General features: G+C 47.3%; 2 protein-coding genes across 2 annotated transcripts; one reads left to right on the top strand and one right to left on the bottom strand.

Annotated features, from left to right (window-relative positions):
* Positions 1–1,208: 1,208 nt before the first annotated feature.
* On the bottom strand, positions 1,209–2,940 carry Xbp1 (X box binding protein 1). Its single transcript, XM_076378667.1, has 3 exons — positions 2,417–2,940; positions 1,610–2,107; positions 1,209–1,349 (listed from the first exon to the last, which is right to left on the bottom strand). Exons 1-3 carry the CDS (start codon positions 2,677–2,679, stop codon positions 1,247–1,249), a joined length of 864 nt encoding a protein of 287 aa, XP_076234782.1. The 5' UTR covers positions 2,680–2,940; the 3' UTR covers positions 1,209–1,246.
* Positions 2,941–6,443: 3,503 nt separating this feature from the next.
* On the top strand, positions 6,444–8,089 carry LOC143179129 (uncharacterized). Its single transcript, XM_076378186.1, has one exon. The coding sequence runs from the start codon at positions 6,543–6,545 to the stop codon at positions 8,007–8,009; it is 1,467 nt and encodes a 488-aa protein (XP_076234301.1). The 5' UTR covers positions 6,444–6,542; the 3' UTR covers positions 8,010–8,089.
* Positions 8,090–16,022: the final 7,933 nt, after the last annotated feature.

The raw sequence follows: 16,022 nt of genomic DNA, 5'->3' as shown, positions 1-16,022 counted from the left end.
ATAAAATATTTATACACGCAACTGAAACACATCATAAAAGCCATCATTTTGGTTTTGTTTCTATATCGCATTAAGATTATAACTTATCGACTTTCCAGTAAGTACCCGGCAAAGATCCATCATAAGTCCCTAAATCTAATAAATCAAAATAGGTAATAATGAAATATTTGTAGAGGCAGTTAAAAAAATATAAAATGAAAAATCCCTTAAAAAAACTATCCCATTGTACATGATTTAAATTTTTCCCTTTAATGTGAGGAATGAGAGACATACACCGTCAAACTTTTAAATCTTTCATTTATTTGGCATACTGCTGCACAGTAATACTTCACTTGTCACCTTAGTAAACATTTATAATAAATATTATATACATTAACATTCAACTGTCGTAGACAAACGTGTTTATAAAATTCCTACGTTGATTTATGAATAGTGAGTGTCCTACTTCTTAAAAGAAATTTAACGATACAAACGCATATATAAAAATACGTACATTATTGTTCATTTAAATATGCATATGTGCTTATCGGTCTATAACGTGATTCAAATCGTGCGAGATGATTCATTGCTACGTTCGCTCTTCGTAGTAGGGGAAAAACAAATGACTAAATACGGGGAGAAAAGAAACAAAATTTTTGTCATTTTTGAGCTAAACCGCTTCAATCGTATCACAGACAGAGTAAAGATGATTTCATTAACCTCATCTTTTGTTGAGAGAATTGTCAGGCTAATGTCGGAAACAGTTCTGAAAAACTTTCGTGCCAGAGATCCGAGAGAGCCATATTAATTTTCTCGTTACGAACATCGGCTGGTGTTGGAGAATCATGGGATTCATATCCACAATCGGACGCGTTGGAATCTAATTTCGTTTGCGTATGATTGTTGTCCATGTCCTCGGAATGTATACTTGACGGTGACATTGAATCCGTGCACGTGTAAGACGGTGAGAACTGATTGGAATAATAATAATTGGGCGTGAGATACGATGAATCCTCCGTCGAACAAACTCCGTCTGTGCTTACTTCCTGAACACATTCTTGAATGCCCACGCTGTTCTCGTCTCCTGGGTAAATAATCGTTATAGAATTGGTGGTTTCGTCATAAGTGCCGTAGACAGTGTCCATATCGTGCGTATCGACTTCTTGTTTTACTTCAACTTCCGATTTTATCGACACGGGTGTAACTGTAGTTGTGGTACAAGGTGTAGTGACTGTGCTAGAAACAGGATGCCAAGATTGGTAGGTGCTCACGCTTCTAGAGGCTCTACTGGCTTCCACATTTTTTGGTGCCTGCCCCACCATTCCTTTTGAATGGTCACATTTCTCAGTGGTATTTTCCTTGACTGACACCTACACAAGACACAATCAGTATATCATTAATGAAAGGAAGACTGAGTTGTAAATGAATAATACGACTTTAGAAACAAATGAAATGTTTTGCGATAGTAAAAAGGTACATAATTTGAAGCATGTGCAATATACAAACTAAATATTTGTTTATTCAAACAATTCATTCATTTCTATGGTGTAATTAAATGAGAATATTATTCTACAGAAGTCAGTCACAACATATTTGAGTCTATCTTAGTATCCAATATTTAAATACTCACTTGTTCATTTGTTCTATGAGGATTTGCTTCCACTTCTGCGGTAACCTCTCGCAGAAGGCTCTCTGCAAGTTCTTCAAGTCGTTCGATGTAATCGTCTCCTTGGAGGTCACCAAACAGTTCTTCAAGAGGAGGTAAATGGTCAGTATCTTCAGAAGAATTGCTGCCCCTGGGGTTAGTGTCAGGGACGGTGCCAGCTGTGTTGTTCCACCCTGCTGCAGAGGGTGAGTGGGGGACACTGTAGATCCCAGCGAGGACACAGCACAGCCGACACGACTCTGACACATGGAGCAGACCAATTCTTCGTTTTTACTATCCTTTTCCTTCCTCAACCTCTTGGTTTCCGTAACCAACAACTCATTCTGTGACCTTAACATCGAACACTCTTGAGTTAATAATTCATTCTGCTCTCTTAGTGCCCTAACTGTCTCTTCCAATTCATCTAATTTAGCCTTCTTACGATCCCGAGAAGTTTGAGCAGCTACTCTGTTTTTGAGTTTCCTATAAAGTAAAATCAATATTCCTCAATAATGGCTCATCATTAATTGGCTTAGAAACCCATTAGAAATTCTCTGAATTTTATTAAATTATCATTAAACTATAGTTTGATATATCCCAGTTACGCGATATCGCGTGTTCGGCAGCGAACAAGTTCTACTATACATTGTATTTCCTTGTTACAAAATAGTCACTACATTTATTCTTTTATCTAATCTAATAAGCCTCCCACCTTCCCTCCCACAGCATTCTTAGATAACGCGGCAATAAACAAGTGTCAACGAAGGTCAATCATTTATTGTCAAAACATACTTCCGCTGCAGCTTCTCTTCCCACGTCAAGTGGTCCAGACGTCGTTTCTTCCCGCGAACACAGACGTCTGTCTTGAATAGCGCGCTCTCGTCTTGCATTTCCTCGTGTTTCGCGATTTTCTTCGAGTCCATCTTCGGCTTGTCGGCCAATATCGAGGTGGTGAAATTAAATTTCGGTTTCCCCAACTCGCTGGCCGAGATGACGCCAGGGGCCTTGGTCAGGCCCTTAGGCAGCGTGATGATAACACTCTTCAATACGCTCATAATATGCCATTCAATATGGAATGAACTACTATCACTCGTTTCGTTAGAACTTCACTGTGGGCTTGTCCCTTCGGAGCGTTCTCCTTCCCTGAAGCGTCGGACAACGACTGATACAATTCATAACACTATGAGTCCATGGGAAATACCGCGTCGAACGCTTTCTAGCTGATGTAATCGAACTGTCGGACTGCAACATTGGACCTGGCGAGGAGCATCGTAGAAGTACGCAAGTTGTGTGGCGGCCTTCGACGCGACTGGTCGAAATGACGAGAACATTACATGTGGTATACCGTTATTGGCTGCCACGTCGCCGTTTCTTCCCATTCTACCATTTAGTGCCACTGCCACCACCACCACAACCCGGCTATTGTACCTACGCTGGCTGACGTCATCCTGTGCGGTACTATCGCATCATTTCCCACTTCTTTCTCCGTTTGATGCAGTTCCGCCTCCAGTGACGATCTTAATTCGTAAGAATTCTTATGAAACTTTTAGCCAAATGTGCAATATCATACTTGGAGTTACAGCATGCATGGCGTGGCGAGAAATGGAAAACTTGTTATATTTAGGCTTGAAAGATCTTGCTAAGTAGAATTGTCAATAAGTCTGCGAGGACTTGAGGTGAATGACTGCTAAGAAATTTCAAGACTCTGAGTAGAATGTTAAATATGAGGTAATGAGGTAATAAAGGATGGATACCGGAAAGGTTTAAAAGAGGTAGCGAAAGTAATTGATTATAAAAGGTAGTCAGAGTAGAAAGTAATGTTGTGATACATTGGAATTGCTGAGTATTTATTTGGAATAAAGCTAATGTAAGGCGGATTTTGATTTATCGTATATGTACACTGATAATGTGGCCAGTTTCCTGTCGACATAGAAGATAAACGGGATTTTCGTGACTCATAAGAGCATATTAAAAACTTGGATGGTTTGGAATTGTTGTAGATATTCTATAGTTCATTATGTGACTATATGAAGCAATATTGTCGATTATTTATTATTAAATTACTCTCTTAACAATTGTATTGAAATATTGAATAATGGAATCTTGAAAACATTTATTTATTTTTTATATTATTTAGAATCGTATTGGCTTATTAAGATAAAATGGTTTATTTATTGTTAGAAACTACTTTCATTGAATTCCTTGCCGATTATAACCTTACTGCTTTATACAGTTTATTTATTTAATAATTTATTTGCAAGCCGAAGTTACGAAGTTCTTTTAGCTCCATAATTTATTTCGAAATGATATTGAGTAATAAAAATAGTATATTGGAAAGAAAATGTTTAAACAATTTGGTCAAAACATGGGCAGCAAAATGCCTAGCCATCTAACGGCAGTCTCTGAACTAACAATTTTGTTTAAACACCTGTTTGACAATTATCACTAAAACATATTTATTAATTAATCTATTGATAGTTCGAGCATTTAGAGCTTTTCTTAAGACATAGTAGATCATTATACTATAATTTTATACCTTGACATTGCGTAATAATTGCAAAAAAATGATTTCTCTAAATTGAACTTTCGCATAAAAATTTATTGACAAGAGAGGCGTGGGTGAAACAGTCACAAGGAGAGGGTCAATAGATGGCGCCATAATTTCTGCAACCATTAGTTCATATGAGCGACCACTAGATGGCACTGCTTGTACTGTTTCGGAAAGGTTCAATTCAACTTTCATCGCCAGATGATACTAGTCGTGCCATTTTTCTTATGAGAAATGTTAGTTCGCGGATCGCCACTAGATGGATGGGTATTTTGTTGTCCATGAATCGGCCAAATTTAAAAAGTGTCAAACCTGTTACAAATAATCAGTTTTTATCATCATATAGGGTTGCATAATGAAATGTAGGGCCCCTACAACAATTCTATACCTCAAGTTTGTACATAATTTAATAAAGAATAAAATTCATTTATAGTGGCAAGAGCTAAGATTTAAGAACATTTGCAAGATCCATTAACCGACACAAATAAACAATTTTATTTGATTCTACAGGCTGCACAATAATTAGAGACCCCTAAATATATAATAATTCAGTTAACGACCTAAATTTTATTTTCACCTCAGCCTCTAAATGTAAAAACTCACTGAACAGTGCACGAGGGTTATTTTAAATACTAATAGCAAAAAGAAACAGACTTATCACGTCCCTAATTAACACGTTCCCAGTCCCAGTCGACCAAAAACATACTAATTCACCCTTACACTTAAACAAACAACACAAGTTTCACAAAATTATTCAAAACATCGAACACAAAAGTGAAAACTTTTATCAGCACATTGCCAGGAAGATCTACAAATTTTTCTATCAGAAATCAATCGTCGCTGAAATTTCCCCGACCCATATACGACTCACAGAACTACAAACCCATCAACCTTCACAATTCTGAAATATTTAAAACCCAAAGAACTCAACCATTCCGCATCGCCCTTCCACTAGACCCTATAAACCCCTATAAATTCAATAAACTCCACGCAACAGGCCGTCCCTTCCAGGGTGTCCCACCGCGCTTCATAGATACCAGCCCTTAATCTCTCCCGATCGACCACGCTGTGCACGAGCTCGCTCGTCGCACCAAGGAGAGAGAAGGAAGCAGGGCCCGTGGAAGAGGGCGTTGCAAAATGTCGAGGGCCGACACGAGGGTTCGAGCAGCGTTCGGCTTTCAGTCGCAGCTCGGCAGTCTGTACGGGACGATCGAGTTACGTATACAGTTCTAGCGCGGTGCGTTTCGCATACATATATACGCGGGCACGGCGCATGTATATTAGTGGGCATAGGCGCAGCCTCGCGCGTGTACGCGTAACCGATACGCCGAACGAGTTGACACACGCGCAGCAATGGCGTACACCCCTGAAGAGGCCTGAGCGTGTTCCTCGGTCGAATATCCTGTTGTGTCACTGTGTGTGGTGCGTGGTGAAGCGGACTCTAGTCGGTCCGAGGGGCACGGAGCTCGTATGCGCGTAGACCGACGACACAAGCGCGAGCTGACATTGGCGTAGCCGACAGAGGCTGGCAGACACAGGAGACGACGTTACGCCCAGCTCTTGCCCGTCGGAGCCTGAAACGTCGCGTGATCCAGTACTCCGTTCGTAGGGCTTGTCAACAGCTCGCGACGAGCTGCTCCGAAGAGCTGCTCCGAAGAGAAAGATCGCCGAGCAGAGATAGATCGACGAGCAAAGATCGTCGGAATAAAGGCTCATGCGAACGCGATGCAGGGATTCGTCCAGCGGAGAGGGTCGTACGAAGGGCTCGTGACGGTGTGGTGAAGCGTGGATTAGAAAGCCGAGGGAGTCGACGAGGGGGCGAAATCGTGGCGATCTTAAAGGGAAGGAGAGGATCGCGAGCCGGCATATATCGTCGCGTGTCGTAAGCGCATACGATTTCCTTACTTCCCACGAACCATGCGATAGAAAGTTCCTTCCCTCGCACACGTTGGGGGCATCCTCGGTGTTGGATATACACGATTGGTCCAACCCTTGGATAAGGCGACCCTCTCGGAGAAATGAGTAGCCTTTCCTCTCCGCCTCGTTCTACGCCGAGAGGAACATAATCGTTGATAATACTGCTGTATAAGAGAGTATCCTCGAGGAAGAGGAAACAGAGTGGAGGTAAAAGGAGAGGTTCGAGGGTGTAGCAAATTGCCGGAGGGTCGCGGATCACGCGTCTCCGTCACGGAGCGGAGGATCTTTGGTCCCCGAGCAACGCTGGGCGAGACGGAGAGGAGCTGGTGGCCATCGGGGAGAATAATCGCGAGGATCCCACGAAATGAGAGCCTAGCGTTCGAGGTGGATCGTTGGTCAGCGCAAGAAGGGACGGCTCGCCGGCGGAAGCCCGGATAGTAGGAGGTTTCCAACATGGCCGCCGCCTGCTACGAGAAGGAAGTGGTGGTAGGTGCCGCTATGCACGGACACGGTCATCTTCATCACCACCACCATCATCACCACCATCACCATCACCACCACGGGGCGACGGGGGCCAGCAGCCAGCAGCAGACTGTCCTACCAGGAGCCTCGACGATCCTCGACACCACCGCCACGACCGTCGCCGCTGGCTCGAGCTCGACCGCGAACACGACCGCCACCGCGACCGCCGCAGCCGTGGCGGCCGCGGCCGCAGCCGCAGCGGTCGCAGTGACCACCTACAAGGACTACAAGGACTACTCGCAGCCTCTCCACGTGGACTGCAGCGTCGAGTACGAGCTGCCAAGCCAGGCGAAGCCACCGCCAGGAGGAGGCGAGCCGCTGCTAATGATACATCCCTGTTACTATCGACGCGCTGAAAGAGAAAGGAGAAGCCCGTTCGTGAACAATCTGCCTCCGCCAGCCAACGCGCCCATATCGTCGAGGAGGACCAGCAGGAGGAGCGCGAACAGCGGCGTGGTCGTAAACGCAGTGACCGCGGCAGGATCCTCGACTTCCGTCGCAGCGGCGGCCTCCTCCACGGTTGCCTCTTCTGTTGTCACCTCGACCGTGTCTTCCTCGACTTCCGCCACGGCTGTCCTATCGGCGACCGCGGTGGTAGCGAGCACCGACTCTGCCCCCAGCCTCGTCTCCGCTTCCGGTCAGATGTCCGCTGCGATGGCCGCCTCTTACCGAGCGGCCCTCAACGCTGCCGCGACTCTCTCCCAGCAACAGCAACAGCAGAGACGACACCACCAGCAGCAACAGCATCACCAACACCACAGAACTCACGTTCATCCTCATCACGGGCAGCAGACGCAACAGCAGCCCAGCTCCGTCACGCCGACCACTTCCGGCGCCGAGCTGATCTCCGCCGATGAGAAAGCAGTCATATCAGGTATTTATCAACACTACTTCCGCGCGATGCGCGCTCACAATCATCAGCATCAGCAGCAGCAACAGCCGCAGCAGCAGCATCGAACGACGCATCAGCTTCATCATCAGCCTCACCAAAGCGACAGAAGTTCCTCCTCGTCGTCGGCCACGCCGACGGCCACATCGATCTCCGGCATTCTGCGACAGAGCTACCAGCAAACGTACAACGCGAGCAGCTCGACGAGCTCGAGCCACCTCCGCGTCGCCACGGCCTCCGCGGTCGTCGCCCATCACCCGTATAGACGGCCGTCGGCGACGTTCCTATCGCGAGCGGCCTCGCACCTGGGCCAACAGGCTTCCTCGTCGTCCTCCTCCACGTCCTCCTCGTCCTCGTCCATCGGTGCTTCCAGCGGCGTCTCGGCCGGCAGCGTCTCCAGCGTCTACGCGAGCACGATACACAGGCATCACGCGACCTCGTTGCACGCCCTCCAGGCGGCCGGTTTTTACGAGACGCCCGGTTATCACGCGCTCCTGCCGCAGAGTTAGGTGCTGGCCAACACCCTCGAGACCGACCCCGTTGCCAGCAGCGTTCGTTTGCTCGCTTAATCCCGCGGACCTCTGCTGCTCTTTCCTATTCTTACGACTTGTCTCTCGTGAGTTTCAAGAGCATACGGGTTTGGTCTAGCTAGTTTGGCCTAGGTGGGATGTACCCACCTATATCTCTCCGCCATGTACGGCGGATATGTACGCGTCCACGAGCAACGTGTGTGCGTATGTATCCGTCTACGTGCGTACATGGGCACACGGGACACCCACGGGGACACACACGGGGACACACACGGGGACACACACGAGCGCGCAACGATCGTACGTGCCGTGTTGGTTGACAGTGTGCGGGTGGCCGGACGGACGGGCAGAAAACCGCAGAATAAACACACGGATGTACACACACGTAGATGCATGCATATATACACGTGACACGCGTCTCGAAACCGGGGACAGATGGAGGGAACGAGACGCAACTGTGAAATGGTCGCCCCGTACGCATCGACCGATTCCATCCACCTGCGATACGCTGCTCAGGTAGAAAAATCCATTTGCTTAGGCCCCGTATTAACGACTTACTCTCTTCTAGCCGTACCTCTCGCCCGAACGAGATCCTCCCGTGCGTGAAGTCCCCCGGAAACCGAGGGATGCGCCTCTGTGTTCGGCGGCCATTATTCCATCGCGTTTCGGCCTCTCGAATACCGTACCCAGGGCTTTCGCTCGTTTTCCTGTTCGCTCGAATACCCGACGGATCGCGAACCTCGCTCGACAATAGTATTTTTAGGTCGTTCGATCGATGGGACACGCGGAGATGGGGGGAACGAAGGGGGACGTTAACGAAACACTACCGGTATGTGTGTATAGAGTATTAGACGCGTTTTTTCACCGATTAGCTCGTAGAATTCCATTAGCCTGTCGTCGATATTCCGACGATGAGTCAACTTCGGCTATCCTTGTGCCCGTTCGCCGCGAGCCGAGGCACTTACTCGATATAGGCTTGCGGCTCGTTGCGAGCGAGGAGATTATAGAGCTGCAAGGCGTTACAGTCACGTTTCGAGAGTTTCTTCTGATAATTCACCGGCTGGTTGTCAGTACAGTGTTCCCTCGATATAGGCTCACTGAATGAGTTTACACACAGGACACGTTTCTGAGATTGACTCATGCTTGTGGTATCCTACTTTGGTCTTATCGAAAACGCGACTGACGGTACACTTCAGAACGAGTATTCTGCTCTACTTGAATTCAAGTCACACTGAAAATAGCAGTGATCTGATAAGGACAGAAAGTTGTTCTTATTCTCTGATCTTTAGGGAGCGACTGCAAGCTAACAGAACTCTCCCCCCACCGCAAACACAGGAACGAGCTTCTAACAAGGAAATACTGTATTTCTTCCATAACGTTCATACCTACGGCAGTCACGCAGACGCTTCTCATATTGTTCCAAAAAAACAGACCATGCGTTAAGGCCCCAATCTCACAGAACCAGAAACCGAAAGAAGTTCCTCAGACATCGCCAAGCCTACTAAACCCAACAGCTTCCTCCCATAAAAACAAGTCCCGATCGACAATCAAGCTAAAGAATCGCAAGTGCCAAAACGTGGTCCGGAAGACAGAGACGTTAAGCCGACGGGGCCCGTGGGGCTCGACGCGGCCGCGGAGCGCACAAAAGAGTGCCAGGCGACGGCTTAAGGGGCCCTACCCCCCTCGCCTTTTTTCCTTCGCTTTTCGTTTCGCGAGCCTATACAGGAAACGACAGTGTGCTGCGTCGCAGAGCCGTTCGCGGTTGTGTCCTGCCTTCTAACGGGGGAAACCCGTCTCTCTCCCCCTCGCGCTGCTCGGGCCCTCCTCGTCGCTCCTTCGTCGCGGGAACATCTCTAGAAAGCCTCGGTCCGAGAGAGCCCGGCCAGCCAGCAGGATTTCTTCGTCTTTTTTGTCCTGCGCCCTTTTCAAAGAGCGCGCTCAAGGAGAAACGGACGGGGACCGTATTTCGTTACACGGTAACGATCGATCAACGTGACCGCACGACCGCACCGCGCGGTACGGGCGAGCCGAGGCGAAGCGAGACGAAGCGAGGCGAGGCGAAACGGGAGACGGGTCGGGGGGTGCGCTGGGACGAGGATCGGGACGGTACGGGACGACGGATCTGGGCGGCTACGGGACGGAGAGGGACCAGCGTGAGAGAGGAAGAGGAGAGGAAGAGGAGAGGACGAGGAGAGACAGAGAGACGTGGAACGAGCGAGCAGGGCGGACGAGAAGGGGGCGCGGTCAAGATGGGGATCGGTGTGTGTAGAGACGAAACCGAGAGACGACGACGGCGACGGCCAGCACGCACAGGGTGAGGGAGCAGGATGCATCGACTTGTATTCCAAAAACACTGACGAGACCATGTGGACGCGGACGTTAGGCTTAACGCGCGCCGACCGCTAATGCGAACCGCCGGCCCCGACTTCCTCTCTACAATTTCAGCCGGCTGTATGCGCGCGGAACCTTGGAAAAATGGGCCGAGGGACGGGTTTCGGGAAACGAGGGAAATATCCGCGGCCGGGAATCGCTCGGCAAAAAAGAAGAACCGAGAGGATAGAAGGCACTTGTACGCGTTCCGCTTCGGACGGAGGCCGAACGCGGCGACGTATCGACCATCGATAATTTCGTTCCGCGAATCGCGCGACTGACTTTAACGACCCGCTGACGTTTCCCTAAGCCTTTGGCGAATTTTATCGGGCTCGATTCTGCGAACCACGACCAGCCGTCAGATGAATGTTTATTTTTGTAGGAAAGCTTTTCACGTATTTTTGCGATCCCGAAGAGGGAGGGAGAAAGGGGGAAACGTGCGGAGGTGTTACGAGGTGCCTTGAAATGGCCGATAGAATTGGAGAAAAAGGTACCTTCTTACTAGATTCACTGAGTCGCTAGATTACTAGAAGTTTAAGATTGGTTCTACTACAGCTGACTCTAGTATTAGGCATGCTGTACGAAAAACAGCAACGAGAGAGTCCAATTTTGCACTAGGTAGACAGAGACACGCAATGCTGCGTTCCTTTTTCTGTCAACTGCAAAATCAGACTCCAGCAGTGTTGCTCTTTTTCGTTGAGAATGGTTAGTACTACAGTCGGCTGTGGTTCTACGTGTTTCTTCCTAATCTGTGATTGGTCGACAGGTTCACCGCCTAGTAATCTTCTCAGATTTTTCATCCCCAACGTACCCTATCATTTTCTCTGGATAAAATGGAAATGATCCTTTGGAACTAGTCCCCACAGTAAGTGCTGTCGCTTGTTTCGAGACACTCCGTACATCGAGCGCGCGCTGCGTTTGACATACAGAGGAGGCGCGATCGTGCGCTTTCCAGCCGGTCGATAGCAAATACATTTCCTGATTATAGATTGTTCGTACGCGGGCAGAGGGTTAAACTTCATCCACTCTGATGGATATTTATACGACGTGGAAGGAAGGAGGGCATTATTGTGCCTCGTTGAAACCCCCGTCGAACTCGTTATATAATGTGACGTCGACATTAGGTAATTAGGAAGCGTCGCGAGCAGAGAAACGTTGTCGCTTGTCTTTGAAAAGGTTTCGCTCGTTCGTTTCACGGTTTCCTTCTAGTTTATCCCCGTCTTTCCGCGAGATCGAACCCTCTTTGAATTTTCGGAGCTCTTCTTGAAGGTTTCGAGGGTCGAAGATGAGCTCAAGCACAGCTGAGGGTAAATGATCTTTGACTCGGTTTCATTGGAACGCAGTCTTTGGAAAATATCAGTTGTGCCGCTAATGCGTTATTCAGTGTCACGTAGTATTGACATACAAATGAGCTAAAAATGATCTTGTGCTCCAGTGCAGACGCATTTCTGTAACCCTGTGATTCGTTCTGTGTTCTTCCAGTTCCTCCGATTGATTAAATTAGAAATATAGTTAGATTCAAATGGCAGATATTTTTTGATCTACTGTACAAGGTTTCATCGATAGAGTCGCTACGCATTGACAAGTTTATAACGTGAGGCACGTTTTTGCTGTTGAGTCACGCTCACAGTAGATACTTCCTATAAGTAAAGTTTCTTCATTCTTAATAATTCCAACTTGATGTTAAATACACCAAGAGGCTCTCAACAAGAAGTGTCTCCTATACAAACCTGAAACTCTTCAGAAAACTTATTCTAATTTTCCAAGACGCACCTCTTATCCTCTACAAAAATTTCTCTCAATAGCACTCATCAAAATTTACTCAAATTGTCTCCTAAAAAAACATTTCAAATAAAATGGTTTTCTACTAAAATATTTCATTTTAGTCTATCCTAGTGGAATTCCAAAAAAAAAAAAGAAAAATGTCAAAAAATGTCTTCTTCGGAAACCCGAAACTCTGCTCGCCAAACGTGTCCCAGCGCAAAGTGTATTTCGAGACGTAATCTGCGTCGAAACGTTCCCTGCTCGGTGCGTGTTCCCGAGACTCCTCGGCGAATTCGTCGACGCAGCTCGAGGAGCAGGCGGCTCGTTCCCGCCACTTACCCTTCGTCGTCCATCTCGACAGAGCATTTCCGCCCCGGTGTTTTTGCTCGTTCAAAGGGAACGGGCCTCTTAGCGCCGAAGCAGAGGGAAGCAAAACGGATACAGCGCCTAAATACGGTTACTTAGACCCGTGGTATCGTCGTCGACGGGGAGCATCCTTTCCGACGCAGAACAAGTGCTTGGCCTCGCGTCGTTCGTTTTCTCGCGCGATAGGTAACTCGAACATCCTATATACATCGCGTTATCCAATTTGCTGGCTAGATCTCTCGCGTAGATCTCGGTCGGCGCGGACGTTCCCCAAAATTGCCCTCGAATTTCATCTTCTGGATTACCAGCAATTTTCGTAAACGAGACTGGAATGCGAAAGGAACGGAGGGAAAAAGAGGCGGTAGTTATAAGGACGTTAAAGCGCTCGTCGTGCGCTTCGTTTTTCTCCCTCCGTTGCCTTTTTTCTCTCGAGGCTTCGTCGTAATCTGCCATCAGGCGGACGTAACCTTCTGCGTCTCTTCTAATTCGTTCTACAGGATGCTCCAAAACGCGTGGCCCGGTCTTAGAGGAATCCACCTTTCACGTAAATAAAACCAACAGAGGTTATATTAGTCTTCCCACAGTTTTTATCCCACTTTTTAACCCCCGTATACTGTCTCAGTCAAACATAATTTTAATCTTTAATGCTTCCTCATTGAGAATCTAATACGCGAAAAATTCCTTGTATTTTAGTACATACTTAATAGCAATAAAATTGCCATAGAAATTAATTATATAGTTCTATATCCAAACAGTACACTAGGGTAAAAAAGTCCACAGAAGTCTCGTACCAATATTTTCGCCAAATAAGGATCCACAAGATCTCTCTTTTTCGTTTTTTTCCCTTCCATCGAGCCACGTATTTCGGTCCACCCTATAGATCCTCGTACAGTTCGTGAACCGCTTACTATGCAAAGGGGTACGGTCATAGAATTCGATTGTTGGTGTGTCGAAAGAAAAGGGGCTCCGTGGAGCGCACGAGGTCTCCGCTCGGCGAGAGAGACGGTCGAATGTCAAGCAGCGGCGATACGATCGAGCAACGCCTTAAATTTTTCTTCTCGCGTATCGGGAATCGGCGCCGACGAGCGTGTCCGTCTCCAGCTGGCAGTTACGTCACGAAAAACGCGCGTCGAAAATTCCAGCTCCAGTCACAGCCCGAAACCCCGCGACTTTCTGTGCCAAAATGACGTCTTTCTGCGCGGGGAGCGCAGCCCCCGCTTTCCCCAGCTGCGCCGATACACTTTCTCCAGATTTTCTTCGCTGGACAACCTCCCACGACGCCGATAGACTTTTCCTCTCCTGTCAGTATTACTTCTAGCATTTACTCCAGCCCTTCCTGGGATCTCGCTCCGCGGGGCGCGCGTTTATCGTCGTCACTGGCCTCAAAAGGCCTAGGGAAGATTACGTAAAGGAACGTTGAGCGTACCAGCGTCTCCTCTAGGGGAGATAAGGCGACGGAAACGTTCCTCCTTCTTTGAAGCGCGGCTGGCGACGCGTGCACGCGCGCCGAACTTTTTTCGCGATCGCGGCCCTTCCAGAGGATCTCGATTTAGTCACCGTTTGCTATCTCTGGTATAATATTGTGATTTTGAGGAGTCGTCGGCGACTCCCTGCACGTTCTGCGAGCTGGCGATCTAGGTGTGGAAATTCTGAACACAAGATACAAGAGACGTCTAGCCTTGTTGACAGCTGTCGTGCAACTCTTTTATAATCGATGACGTCTTCCTCCATCGTCTTCTTGATCTTCGTTACGAGCAAAGCAGGCAATGATCGTGTACCCGATGCTCGCAGTGGTATTGTTACTTTAACGTTCACTTTCTAGCAGACATTTTGGTCTCTACTTTACATTTTGCAGACCAAGAAACGTGGCGTACTTCTCGCTATATGAGTGATCTACAGTTCCAATCCTAAATCTTGCGCATAAAACATGTTGCCAATCAATGAACGAGTCATCCACGTACTGAGCCCCACAGGTATCGTGACCTTTGCTTTGGCTACCTTCGCCTTAACTTGCAGAGTAGTAGCTTGCTGTCCTGACGTTAGTGTCGCGTATTTCGACCTTTTGAGCCAGGAAGTAATTAACTGTCTCAGTGGCTAACTCAGAAATCGCATCTAAAGTCACCTGAGCCTCGAGATGTTTTCTGTTCGCCTCCTCACCAACAGTGAGAGCACGCAAGCACTCTTCTTTTGTAATATCTAAATTGACTTTCATGTCTCTACACTCTCTTTAACCATAGCCATGCCTTCAGTGTTCTTCTTCATAGTGAACTTGGACTATTTCGTCTTCTTCGATCCCAGCCCCCTCTTCTTCGATTCATACTCAGATGAGTCCGACTTCTCTATAGGAGCGACGCTGACCTTGTAGATCGCGGGCTCGCGAAATGCGTAGGGTGTCGCCGGCTACTCCCAGAAATCTTAACTATATTCTGGTCTCGAAGGACATACGGGGCTTCCATCACACACGGAATTAGGTACACTTATACAGGGTGTCTTGAAACACTGGCTGGGAGGGTGGAACTCACGATTTTTCAGGGAAATGAAACGAGGACGTGGAATAAGATTCTTTTATTCTATCTAATTTGTGAAAAAATATGTTGCATTATGATACAAATGCAGTGGGTAATCTTAAAATATAGTAAATAAAACGGAGCAGAATGGTAAATAGGGTAAAGTATCTAGTCATCGATACCTTTTGTAAATTTGATTTCAAATTAAGGTATTAGTTATAATAACGATACTGCTATGGTTACAAGGCAAATTGACACAAATCACATAATTCTAAGTTCGAAATATTGACGTACTAAATGTTTGCCCAAGAAATCGACTGCTCTAGATACTTCGCTCTGATCTGCCATTCGTTGATCACAAAGCTTCCTAAGCTCGAAAATATTTCAACACAAAACGTGTCAATGGTACAGTAACATAATCTACGATGTCTTCTGTGAATTTTCCCAAGCCAGCAATTTCTCAAAATGACGCTGCATTCGTGTTAAACCGTAACATATTTTTTCCCTCGAATTCTGCTAGAGTTCGGGGACGCGAGGATCCGAAGTTCCACGCTCCCTTGAAAGTCGATTTTCTGAATTCGTTCCACGTTGTCGATTCCGTTTCTCCGAGGCGTCTCTGGCCATCGACGCGTGTTTCGTGACGGAAACCACGAAGCGAACAGAAAGAAGCGGCATGTGCGGTCGTGTTCCGATAAATTGTTCATTTAAAACGTAGCATTCAGTGATTGCACACATCCGTACGCATCATTATTCTTTTCTCTTTCCGTGTTCCACTCTTCCCTCTCTTCGTCCCCCATGCCTCAGCCCCCGCCCCTCCGTTCATCCGCAAAAGTCTGTTGTTTGATCGTTGCGTAGCCGACGAGAGAGCAAGGCATATATTTACTCTGTAACGAAACGTGCTTCCTCCGTAAGCGGGTACGAGAAAAGTCTGGCATCGAATATTTTGTCCTACGTCGCGCGTAATAACGAACTTAATACGATAAAA

This window comes from Calliopsis andreniformis, chromosome 5 (genome assembly GCF_051401765.1).
Source record: "Calliopsis andreniformis isolate RMS-2024a chromosome 5, iyCalAndr_principal, whole genome shotgun sequence".
Taxonomy (NCBI): Eukaryota; Metazoa; Arthropoda; class Insecta; order Hymenoptera; family Andrenidae; genus Calliopsis; species Calliopsis andreniformis.
Note: the sequence above shows the minus strand (reverse complement) of the source record. Positions and strands in the feature narration are given on the sequence as shown.

Coding starts and splice junctions, on each gene's coding strand:
- Xbp1 (XM_076378667.1), bottom strand. CDS start 2,679: ATGAGCGTATTGAAGAGTGTTATCATCACGCTGCCTAAGGGCCTGACC. Junction 2,108..2,416: donor GAAGAGAAGCTGCAGCGGAA/GTATGTTTTGAC, acceptor TTTACTTTATAG/GAAACTCAAAAACAGAGTAG. Junction 1,350..1,609: donor CTCATAGAACAAATGAACAA/GTGAGTATTTAA, acceptor TGTCTTGTGTAG/GTGTCAGTCAAGGAAAATAC.
- LOC143179129 (XM_076378186.1), top strand. CDS start 6,543: ATGGCCGCCGCCTGCTACGAGAAGGAAGTGGTGGTAGGTGCCGCTATG.